This window comes from Manis pentadactyla, chromosome 14 (assembly GCF_030020395.1).
Source record: "Manis pentadactyla isolate mManPen7 chromosome 14, mManPen7.hap1, whole genome shotgun sequence".
Taxonomy (NCBI): domain Eukaryota; kingdom Metazoa; phylum Chordata; class Mammalia; order Pholidota; family Manidae; genus Manis; species Manis pentadactyla.
The window spans coordinates 60,331,078-60,343,262 of record NC_080032.1 but is presented as its reverse complement, the minus strand read 5'-3'; the positions used below and the strand labels follow the sequence as shown (position 1 = coordinate 60,343,262).

The following is a 12,185-nucleotide window of genomic DNA, read 5'->3' as shown; positions in this document are numbered from 1 at the left end:
AAAAGATAAACTATGGTATATTCATTCCATACAAGACTACTGAGATTTAAAAAGAAAACTGCTGATACCTATAACAGAATAGATGAACCTCAAAAGCATTATGCTGAGCAGAAAAAAAAAAGCAAAAAGAAGAATATATACTCTATGATTGCCACTTATATGAAATTCGAAAACAGGCAAAACTAATCTATCTTGACAGGAAGCAGATCAGTGATTGAAGCAGAGGATGAGAGCAATTGACTGCAAAAGAGCATGAGGTTACTTCTCACAGTGATGGAAATTTTGATTAATGGGTGTGTGTATGTATTTGTCAAAATCCATTGAACTGAGCACTGAAAATGGGTGCATATTATTATATGCAAGTTGTAATTCAGTAAAGCTGATTTTTTAAATAAAAGAAAAAAAAAGTTAAAAAATATAGACACTTGGGCCCGATTCCTAGTGATTCCAACACAGCTGGACTAATGTGGGGCCCAGAAATCTGCATCTTAAACAAGCCCCATGGATAATCATGCTGTAGGGTGTTTCACTGATAGAAATAGTATTGGTCTCTATGAGCACCCAAAGCAGACAACAAGACAGCCAGACAAAGAAAATTCAGAAGAAAATTGTTTGAGTTTTTGTGTGCCCTTGTTTCATCCCCCAACCTCCATTTTCTAGCTGTAATACTGATCACTACCACACAATCCTCCTAGGTGTTCTGTTCCTCCAATTGTTGGCTTGGCTGTGAATAAGCTTCCTTCACTCATTCTTTACAAAAGGAAGTCTCCTTGGAAGATAAATGGGAGAAAAGCAAAATAAAAACACACTACAGGGGCAGAGAATCCAATATATTTGCAGAGTACAAATCCTTTGCCATAAGGTTACTCAAGACTGACACCAGATGGGCTTGGCTGAACCAGCTCAGTGGACACATGGTATTTACAGATATACCTAACCTGGGGGAATAGCAGGTAAACAGGGAGCCTGATGGACCGACCACCTGTGTGGATAATGGAATGGTACAACAAGTATGCTACGAGGACTCACATCCCAGAAGAAACGTTCATATCCCTGACAAATTAGATGAACCAAAGTGCTCAATTTTCATCCCTTAATGTTTTCCTGTTGTCTGACATGTCTTCGTTATCTTATGGCCCCAAATGTATCTGTTGAAATGCTCTCTATTGATCATGGCCAGCTTGAATAACACCTTCAAGGAGAAGAATCAGATCATGATAGTCAAACACAGCTTCTCCTTCCCCAGAACTCCTGTGGCACCTGGCTTGAAGAGCTCTTACAGAAATTTTAATTTGTATTTTAGTTATTCATGTGCATACCATATTAACTCTAGTAGATTGTAATTGTCTTGATGATAGAAATTATTATTTATTATCTAGGCTCAATGTGGCCTGCATAGTTTCTAATATATTACTTAGCACTTAATGAGTGTTTTATATACATTTACTATAGCAATTAATGAATGATTCAGTCTATGCTGATTAATATTTCTGAGCTTTTGCTCATGTTTTTACCAAATTCTGGAAAATTCTTCCCAAGGCAAATGTTACTGCCTCCAAGAAGCCCTCCAGATTCCCAAGCTGTTGGGCTCCTATAGCACTCTGGACATTTCTCTACCTTGTTACAACCACCATCTTATGTCAAAATTAAATATTTGTTACCTGTTTTGCTTACTTAATCATAAGCTCCAAGAAGCCAAATATTCCATCCTAGTCATCTTTATCTGGGCATCACCTAGCCCAGTGTTTGGTACTAGTATGCATTTCATAAATGTTTTTCAAACATTAAGATTTCTTCAGAAGTTTCTGGAAGCATTGGCCCACGACACAGAGGTCATGGTTTATTTCATTTGTGTTTCTATTAGAGTGGCCTACACCATCCTGAGGTCTCATTCCCAGAGAAAGTCCAGCATAAACAGCCTTCCCACCCTACGTTTCCTCTTGGCTGAATGAAGGATTAGAACTAGATGTTCTCTAGTGTCTCTTAGAGTCCCTATGATCCTGTATTTCAGTGAATCCCCCAACAAAATAGACTGTTGAGGACAAAAAAGTTAAGCATGGACTCTCCCAGAAAGTCTTTAAGATGGATCCCTAGCCTTTGGGGTGGCTGGATATAGGAAAAGAATTCATGACCTTTAGAGTCTCATGACTTCCTTTTAAAATACATTTCTCTATTCTGTTACTACCTTCCCTTTTTGTTTTTGCGTCTCCAGCTTCTATCTGTTTCTCTTCTCCTACCCGTCCCACCACACTTTCCCCGCACCTCTACTTCCACCTCGCCTGCTTTTCCTTTCTCGCCAGATTTGTCTTACCCATCTCGGGTCCCCCGCGTTTATCCTGCTCCCCTACCCGCTCCCGCGCTCGCCTCTCCCACCTCCAGTCGGCCCTGCAGGAAGCCGGGACCCCTCTCAGAGCCTTAAGGTGGGAGGATGGTGGGCGGGCCTGGCGCCGCGGTCCCGCCCCTCGGTGTGTGTGTGAAGGTCTGTGTGGCCGTGACGCGGCGCCCGCGGCGGGGAGGGGGGCAGGGCCCGCCGGAGAGGGAGGCGAGCGGATCGCTGGGGCTGCTCGGCTCCCGCGCGCCCTCGCGCTCCCCGCCGCCCGCCGAGGCGCAGGGAGGGCGCAGGCGGCGGGCGGCATGGAGAGCCTGCTGGAGAACCCGGTACGTGCCGTGCTCTACCTCAAGGAGCTCACGGCCATCGTGCAGAACCAACAGAGCCTCATCCACACCCAGCGCCAGCGCATCGACGAGCTGGAGAGGCGGCTGGACGAGCTAAGCGCCGAGAACCGCAGCCTGTGGGAGCATCAGCAGCTGCTGCAAGCCCAGCCTCCGCCCGGGCTCATCCCTCCTTCGCCAGCGCCGCTGCCGGTTGCCCCAGCCCCCCCCGCCACCGCCGCCGCAGGGGCCCAAGACCCGCTCCAGAACCACGGACAGCTCTCGCCCGCCGCGCCGCAGTCCTCGCCGGAGCAGCCCACTCAGCACCACGGACAGCTCCTGCTGCAGCCCCAGCCGGGCCCCAGCAGCCGGGCTCACGCAACCCAGTCGCCACACCAGCACCCGGTGGCGCCCGGGGCCGCAGCCGACAAGGAGAAGGAGCGTCCCCAGAGTTGCTGCGCGGCCGCTGGAGCCCTCCTTCAGCACAAATCCCCCGCTGCCCTCGGCAAGGGCGTCCTGAGCAGGAGAACCGAGTGAGTGGGGAAAAGGGGATGGGGCTGCTGAAGTGAGAGAAAGGGAAACAAATGGGTGAAAGGAGGAGAGGAGGGGAAAATAGGGTGCACCTGAGAGTCTGGAGGACTACAGTAATGCGCAGTGAAGGGGTGAGGAGATGGTTGGGGTTAAAAGTGTGTCAAGGAGATTTGGGGGGAAGGAGGAAATGATATCGGGTGTTTGAGAGGGTTGGGGGGATGTGGGACCAAAGGGAGTATCCAGACCATTACTGAGGGCAAAGGAGGGGGGAAAATGGGTTTTCAATGATTAGAGATATTGGAAATGGGCAGGTTCTAAGGCAACAAGATTGGAAGGAAGTTGGGATGAAGATCAAACTGAAGAAAAGAGAGCAGTTGAATTTTAAGTTAGGAAAAATTTGGAAGGGAGTTTAGGTAGTAAAATCAATTGAATGGAGAGTGAGATATAAAAAGATGAAGGCTTGGCCAAGAATCATGTCAAGAGCTTGAAAAGGGCTAGGGTCCAGGAAGAGTAGAATTGGGGTCTGAGGGAATTCAGGAGGAAGGGGATAGGGCAGAAAAGCAAGAATGATGTGTGAAGACAGCAGGGCTGGAGACAGAAAGACGAGGGTGGTAGAAAGCATTTCTCAGAGGAACGAGCTGGCGCTTTAACTGATGCAGTGGGAGTCAAAGCCAGAAGCGGCTCTTTTGGGGAAGCTTACTCTGCTTTGACCTAGTGGACACCTTTCTTCTGAATCCCCAAAGAACCAAAAGGGTATCAGGAAACAGTCCACCAAGCCCGTGGAGGATTCAGTGATAGCATGAGGGCTCAGTCTGCTTACAGCTTTTTTCCCTGACTCGAGGAAGATTCCCGTGCAGCGTGCTTGGCAGCTGTGGAAAGGGAGCAATGATGAGAGAGATAGTTGGCAAACGGAGTTGGTATTTGGATGTAATTGCTGTTTAAGTCTCTGTTATGGCTGGAGACTGCAAACCTTGTTTTCCCTTGCTTATTTGGTGATGACTGGAATCTCATGTCGGGTCCTGAGAGAAATATGCTCATTAACCCCCGATGAGGGACTCTAGGACCTCAGGCTCTCTCTTTATGCCCAGCGTCCATGAACTAGGACTATGGGAAGGAGAGACAGAAAAGGACTGGAATATTCTCTCCTCTGTATCGGGAAGGCTGTGACCATGTCAGCTTTCTTTCTCTGATTAGACAGGTGATGGGAGAGCCGCAGGAAGAACAGCTCAAGGGAAATCATTACCTAGGCAGCACCTGACACGACAATAGTGATGCTAATGGAGCTGCAGGGAGACCGCGGAAGAAAGCCAAGAATCTCATCTTCATCCGGTCTCACTGTGCTTTAGGTCTGGGAATACTTGTGAAGATTACACGTATTCCATAAAAACTCACGTTCTCCTCACATCTGGAGAGTTTGAGAAGTTGGGTCAGGACATGTTACCTCACAGGGTAGATTTGACTGGAGCCGTGGGCTCTTAGGGGTCACGATCCAGGATGGTCTGACTTGGCAGACCTTATAGCACTTGATTCAAACCCCAAGAAGGTGTGGTTTTCTTACCCATCTCCCTGAATGGCCCATTTGCTCTTCCTTTAGTTTCATGTTTTCTTTCCTTCTCTGGCATAAAAAGCAGAAAGGTAGTGTTCCCTCACTGCTCACACTGCTCAGCAAAAGGCAACATTCTTCCAAGATACTATGTGGCTTTTTCCCCAAAGAGAGGGAAAAAACTATTTCATTTCATTTCCCTGGGGGCAGTACAGCTTCCTGGTAAACGTGGTTCTTCCCTGGATCCCTCTCTCTATGTCCTGTGGTGTCCCCCGCTCTTCCACTGTACCCCCACCCTCTTTGTATCCCTTCGGGAGACTGTGGGGCTAAAGTGTTGATGAAAGGTAATTTTTCTTGGCTAAGGAATTTGCTGTGGCCCCTCAAAGTAGCTTAGAGAGCCCAAACTGCCCTGCCCAGGTACTCTTGCTGGGGTGCACCCGGACTCCTATCTAGCCTTACATGTCAAAACCAGACGGACGAACTGTGTGTCGCCATCGTTCTTTATCCCTTGTCCCGCTTTGGCTTCCCAAGGGAGCAGAACAAACATACAAAGTAATTGAATGATGGAAGAGAGGGGGAGCTTCACTTAAGAAGCTGTGCCGGGCACCAAAATGTTAATACCACCAGTAGCCTCCTCCTTTCTCCAGGTCCTCCAGCTTTTTCCTGCTCCCCAAGCCTGGGCACCCAGAGACTTAGAGAGCAAGGATATGCATGCCTCCCCTCCTCCCTGCCACTCTCTCCCCTTGGATGTGAAATCATGGACACCTTAGCTGGTTGAATATCTTTTGTGCCTTTGGACCTCCCATTTCTCCCCACTGTTTTGTCTAATTTCAACCCAAGTTTCCCTCAGAACCCCAACCTGCTTCCTGCCCATGACCCTTTTATATGTTTGTCCTCTTCTTCTCATACCTCTCAGTGGTGCAGGGCCAGGTATGGCCAGCAGGCAGAGAGAGCTCTTCATGGGTAGGTGAGATGAGGAGAAGAGCAGAACCCGCAGTCCTCTCCCTGTTTCCTCCTGGGGAGCTCCTTGCTGAATCAGTTCTTTACTGGGTGTGCTGAAGTAGGTGGAAGAGACAACAGAAGGGGTCTTCTCATCATAATTTCACATAAATCTTTTCACATTCCTGGCCCCATTATTGTGAGGATGCTAAGGGGTGGCTGAGGGTTACAAGGGGCTGAGCTATGGTGGATGCATTATCTCACAACACAGTTTGTCTCTTATCCCCAAAACTCCTCTTACTGCCCAAATCCAGGAGAGGCAGGAGCCCTGGAAACCTGTGACTGCAATAATGGATTAATTGCTATCAGATCTGCATTAATATGCAGCCTGGTCTCTCTCCCTCTTTCAGCTGAGGGAGATATGAAGGTGGTGGCCTTGGACATTAGGCCAAGGAAGCAATGATGTGGGGTGGATGGGTGCATAGATATCATGGAAGAAAGACACTTGAGGGGTTAAAATTCTCTCTCTGCATGCTTCCTGGCTCTTGCTAAGTGCCAGTCCCCACTGCTTTTGCCTCTTAATGAAAGCAGCAACCGTTGTTTCCTCTTTATTTTTTCAATCAGAGCTCACAGCATCTTCAGAATTGATTATCCCTTTCGTGGCTAGAGCCAGAGCCACAGCCTGACCTGGCAAAGTCTCTTCCTTGCCATGGAAGCACATGACCTTCCAGCGCGGCCGCAGCTTCTCTGAGCACATGCTTGCCCACCCACCGAGCCTTGCATGTAGGGCCCATGGATCTTGCCCATGTCCCCAAACCTATGGGCAGATGATTACTGGAGGTTGGGTAGGATTCTTGCTTTATAATTCAAATTCATCTCCTACCCTAACTCCCAAACTCCCCACCTCCATGAAGTCTGAATGGATTAGTAGTTCCAACCCTGTCCTCTCTTCCTTTATACCCTTCCTCTTTCTCATTACTTTGCCCCTTCTCTTTTTTTTCTCTTCTCTCTTCCCCCTTTTTTCCCCTCCCCTCAATATTTTCTCTCTCCCACATTTTCTTCCTTCTATTCCTGGCTTTTACTTAAGCTGTGTGGGGAAGTCTCTTCTCTACTCCATCCTTTCTGCATAAAATAAATCTTGGGTCATCCTTTGAGTGTCGTGGCTCACTGGGGGCTGGACGCTGGCTAGAAGATCATTGGATTTGCTTTTTAGCCTGTTGTCTAAGATGCTGATTGGAGCAGGTGACTCTGCTCCTACTGAGTCAGGGCTGTCTGCTTGGAGGTGGCAGCTCATGACTGACACATCCTGGGAGCTATTAAGACAGTGTGAAGGTGTCAGGCAATCAACTCTATCATACCAAGTGTCCGGTCTGTTCAAAACCCTGTATTCTGTGCTGCAGAAAGGAAAGAAGAAAACCGTCCTTGCTTAACATGTATGAGGCACATAACTAGAAACATCTAAATGAGGGTAAGCAGATTGCAGCCGCCTTGAGCCACTCTCTATCAGAGCAGAACAGAATAAAAAGAGTGAGCATACAAAATGTACAGAGCCCAGAGAGGTTTTCTTGGTTGGAGTCAAGGGTTTATGTCAGGAATAGTAAGAGCCAACACTAGCTGGAAGGGGCACAGAGCCTAGAAGAGTCAATCCACAGAGATACCTGTTTTGCATGTGTATATCATCCCATCTTCTGACAGTTCCCCCTACCTTAGCTGTGTCCTGCCAGGCTAAACCCTATCAAGAGGGCAAGGAGAGCCTAGGCACTCAGGGTCCTGGTCTACGAGTGGCTAGAAGGCTTGCTCGCTGAGGAAGCGATATTAAGACCAATACCCACCAACCTGCCTATCCTCCTTTTTCACCCTCTCCCTAGCAAGGTGGGGGTACTTCTAGATAATAAAGAGGAAAATGGGTCCAGAATGAAGGCTCAGTGAGGTGGTGGGGTGGGGTGTCATTTTACTGACCTGGAAGCTGGCACTGAGTGAGCACTTGCTGTCCCCTGCCTTTCCAAGGGCCTGGACTGCTGCTCTTTTCTCCATTTCATCCAAAAAGAACACAGTTTAAGAGAAGCAAGTCACTCTTGGCCTCTGGGAAAACCCAGTGATCTCCCACCTCCTCCCCAGCCCCTGGGCCTTGCTCCACACAGGCTCTCTCCTTCTCCTTCCCACGCCCATCCCATGCCCACACAGTTAACACCATAGTACCTCACAAAGGCAGCCTGGAATATTTTTCCTTTGGCCAGAAACCAGGTGAGAGGAGCAGCAGTTGGTCCTGCTGATTCAGCAAATATCTGTACAGCCTGAGTTTCAAAGGTCACTTATGAAAAAAGGCAGATGGGGTCAGGTCTGGTGGAGAGTCAGTGAAGGGAGAGTGATATGGAAAAGGAGGGGACAACTGGGACAAATAGCTGGACCCATGGTCTGGAAAGGACTTAGACCCTGAATTTAAATGCCATGTAAAGATTTTTAGACAGACTGCTCTTGTTGGGGAGCCTAGACATTTTTTTCATGGGGGCCCAGACATTCTCTCAATGGCTCTGGATGCAGAGCAGCAGCAACTTAGTATGGGGTTTCTTAGTAAGAGGTCCTGGGAACACTTATTGCACTTGGCAGATCCCCAAATGCAAGGTCACCTGGCAGGATTTCTGAAGCTTGGGCTGCTGCAGCTTCTTCCTCCTCTGCTTCTGGAACAGCACAAAGTGCAGGTTTCCATACAGGCTGCAAAGGGTTTCTTGTTTCCGTGGAGGAAAGAGGTGGTCATCTTCATGTCAAACAATGAGATTGTTAACAATCAAAAAAGGATCAGTAGAGTGAGTGATAAATTAGATTTTTTCAGGCTGAAAGGAACTTAAGGAAACCACGGATCCCAGAATTTTCAAGATCTAGGTAATTAAAAAATGGGCTTTGGAGTTGGGCACAAGTATGAATCTTGCTCTACCACCTACCAGCTCTGGGGCCTTATGTTCATTATTTATCTTCTTAGATCCTGTTTTTTCATTTATAAAATGAGAAGTAATATATACCCTGCAGTGTTGTACAGTTTCAAAATTAAATAGTGTCATTTTTTAGTATTGTTCCGGGCACCATAATAAATACTCAATACATTGTGGTATTTCTATAGGTAAAGAAACCAGGGCTCATCTACAGTCAGACCATGGTGTTAAACTAGAATCCAGGTCCAGGAATGCTTCCATTTTCCAGGCCAGCTTTCTGCATGTGTCCTTTTCTCACCTACCCCCCACCCCATCTGGGGACAATGTGCACCCAAGCTATTCCAGCCACATGTTGCCTTGAAATGCAGCCAGGCAAGACAAATCCACAATCTCTTAGTGATCTATGATGAGGTCTCACAATTTCATAGCTGGGAAATGTTTCCTTAAGCCCAATTTAAATCTCTTTTGTTGCATTTTAAGATTACTTGCACTTCTCTGAAGGACTTCAGAGGGTCTGAGTTGTCACCCAATGCCCCAGGGTGATAAGAATGACCTTTCCTGTTTTCTAAACTGGGAAGCTACTGACTCATTTAGCATAGGGACTTGTCCTGGGTAAGAGCAGAGGGCGAGGAGAATTGAAGTCTTAACCAGGGAACGCATTCCACTCTTGGGATGAAAGCTAAATCCATTTCTCCCAATTCTTCCATCCTGAGGTTGGAAGGGTAGACCTGCTCTCTGCAGGATTCTGAGGTCAGAAAGTTGGAAAAAAGAGCAGGGAGGGACTGAGACAAGGAGAGGCCTGATGTGTTATTGTACGGTTTTTGATGATAGTCAGGAGGGGAGCCATTATGGGAAGACTCTGCTCTCTCTGATCAAGAGTTTCTTCTCCTAAGGGCTTTCTTACATAAAATACCTTCTAAGAAAAACAAAAATGGAAAAGAAAGGCAGTGAGCTTCTAAAATTCTCTCCCATTGTGGTCGTGGCTGTGAGGCCACTGTGGGCAAAGGCTGCTGTGTGTGTGTGTTGGGGTCCTGGGTGGTGTGGGGAGACAGGCTGTTTTACAATTGCTGTTTGTGTGGAATAGCTCATCCAGGAGGGTTATGTAAGTCTGCGAGACCGGTACATGTGCTGAGTGATACCTTTTGCCCCTGGTGGGTGGGCAGGCTACTGTGGACAGAGAACATGCAGGCTTGTCCAAGTCCATGCCTACACTCTGTGCTGTTATCAGGCCATTCCTGGGCCACACCTTCAGGGGATGGAGGGCTTTAAATGCTGGACCCTCTGGGGAGTCAGGTGAACGTCAGAGTTGGAAAGTTTCTATAAGGTCATTTGTTCCAAACTTCTCATTTGACAAATGAGAAAACTATGGCTTTATGACTGATGCTTCCAAACTAGTCAGTGGCAGAACAACAACTAGACCTCTTCATCCAGTGCTTGTGACAATATACAGTGACGGACCAGAAGAACTGGTCAGGACTGCTCCATGGGTGTGCAGGGCCAAACCTACAGCTAGTTACAGGGCTTAGGGGCCCCAGGGAGGTCTCTCTGCCTTCCAGAATATCTCACCTCTGCTAACAAATCCATAATTAGAGATTCCTTTGGGTGCTTCAAGGTTATCCCCCTTGTTGAAACTCAAATTCTTCTAGGACAGGAGCAAAAAAATACACTGAGCTATAGCAGCCTTTCACACTTTGGCCTGAAAGAGCATATTAGAGCAGCATCTGAGAGCAGGTTTGATAAGGAAAGAGGAAGCCATGGTGGCACTGGTTGACTGGGGGTCAGGGCAGGAGGATCATAAGGAGCTGAAGGGCTCATGGGGGAGGCTGTTGGGAGACTAAGTGACCTTGATTTATGCTATGTTTTGCAGGGAATTGGAATTGCCTTGCCTGGATTTGGCAAGCAAAGGGGAGGGACCCAGGGTATACTCCCACATTGACTTGTCTTGGGAAAGTAATTAATTATCTGGGCTGTAGAAGGAATACTTTGCCAATGAGCTTCATTTGTAGAAGTCACAGGGCAGGAATTTGAGGAGCACCCTGGTGTTTGGTAGGCTCTTTTGATCCTCGCTGCCTCCCTGTGACGCCCTAGTCTGGTCCCACTGTCAGGACTCTGGGTTCCTTCACCTTTCCCTGAATGACTTGTTAATCTCTCTGGGTGAGCCAGTCCCTCTGGGTCTTCCCTGTAAAATGGGGCAAGTCTACAGTGCCTCCACTTCTGGTTTTCATCCTTCATTCTGTTTCAAGTGTAAAGCAGACCAGGCCTCCTGGGAAGAAGGCTGGCTGGAGGGAGGGTGGGTACAGGGCTGGGGGCACCTGGGACTCTCTATTAAGCTATCCTGTTTGGAAGCTCAGGTAGTGTGATGCATAGAAAGCTGCCATTTGATTTTCCCTGCACCTGCTTTGGCCTAGTTATAGTCTGTGCCTCGTGCCACATGACCTCTCAGGGCTTTGGTTCTGTCAGGTCAAACCAGCTGTCTCCCTGCCTCCAAGCAGGAATACACCGTCTTATCCCAGGCAGAGAGGCAAGGGAATGCCGTAATTTCTTCCTTGATAAATTATTCCAGTCTACCACAATTTTCATTCATCACATCAATTCAACACAACGATTATTTGAAAACAGCTACAGCAACAAAAACTCTACAGAGCAGTTGGGAATCTCTTGCTTGTGTCTAGTTTCAGTGCTTCAGGCTGTGCACGGCCTGGTCATTAGGAACAAAGATGCTTTGGATGCTTTCAAACTGGCGCATTTGCCAGTGTTGACATTCTTGGAGCTACTTAACTCTTAAGAGCCCATCAGGGAAGGACGACGGAATTCCGGGCCGGTAAAGGCCCTTCGTTAAGCAGCATAAGCGGTCGACACTCTTTCCAAGCAGGTGAACTCCGACCCAGAAGCCAGGCCCCCTGAGACCTTATTACTGTGCCCACCGTTACTGACCCCAAGTGTAAACTTAGAGCAAACCCCTCCCCTTCTCTGGGTCTGATTTCCCCTCTACCCAATGGGGGCAGTCGCTCTTTGCCCACCATTTTGCCCTCCTCCCCCGACAGTTCTCCAAGTCCGAGGCAAAGCACGGCTGCTAAGAGGTTGCTGCAGCTGGAAGGACCTAGCTTAGATATGAAAAGTGATTTCCAAATGGTAAGAGCTTTAGGAAGAGAGCTCAGGATGCGGGACGGGCGCGGGACTCCGAATTCACTTTGCCTTTCAAGAAAACAAAGGAAACAGACCCCTGCAGGGCGAGGGTAGGGCGGCCCGCTGCCTCAGGTCGGGGAGGGATGGAGTTCTGCGGGAGCTTCCCGGAATTCCCAATTTCCACAGGGCTCCCTCCGGACTTTGCGTAAAAACCGGGGGCGGGTGGAGTGGAGGGCTAGGCATCGAACCCCCTCCTTCACTCCTCCCCCAAACTGGCTCGGAGAGGCTGGGCAAAGCCCTCCCTCCCCCGGCGCATCCCCCGGGGCCCTCCGAGGCGAGACGGCGAGTGAGGCGCCCGGCTGCCCGCAGGATCGGGTCTCCCAGCCCCGCGCCCCCGCCCGCGAGCGCTGCTGAGTCACCGCCCGAAGGCGCCGCTTTCGCCGCGCCCCGCACAGCACCGGGGAGGC

At 48.8% G+C, this 12,185-nt stretch overlaps 1 protein-coding gene across 4 annotated transcripts in view; it reads left to right on the top strand.

The window, feature by feature from the left end:
- The first annotated feature begins 2,522 nt into the window (after positions 1-2,522).
- IQSEC3 (IQ motif and Sec7 domain ArfGEF 3) overlaps positions 2,523-12,185 on the top strand; it is a 103,440-nt gene continuing 93,777 nt past the window's right edge. For all 4 annotated transcript variants that reach the window (XM_036907959.2, XM_036907956.2, XM_057492448.1 and 1 more), the window contains exon 1: positions 2,523-3,185. Coding sequence is in view for 3 of the 4 variants with exons in the window: in XM_036907956.2 (XP_036763851.2) it covers positions 2,635-3,185 (551 nt within the window). In the remaining variant the exon portion in view is untranslated. The remainder of the gene's footprint in view (positions 3,186-12,185) is intronic.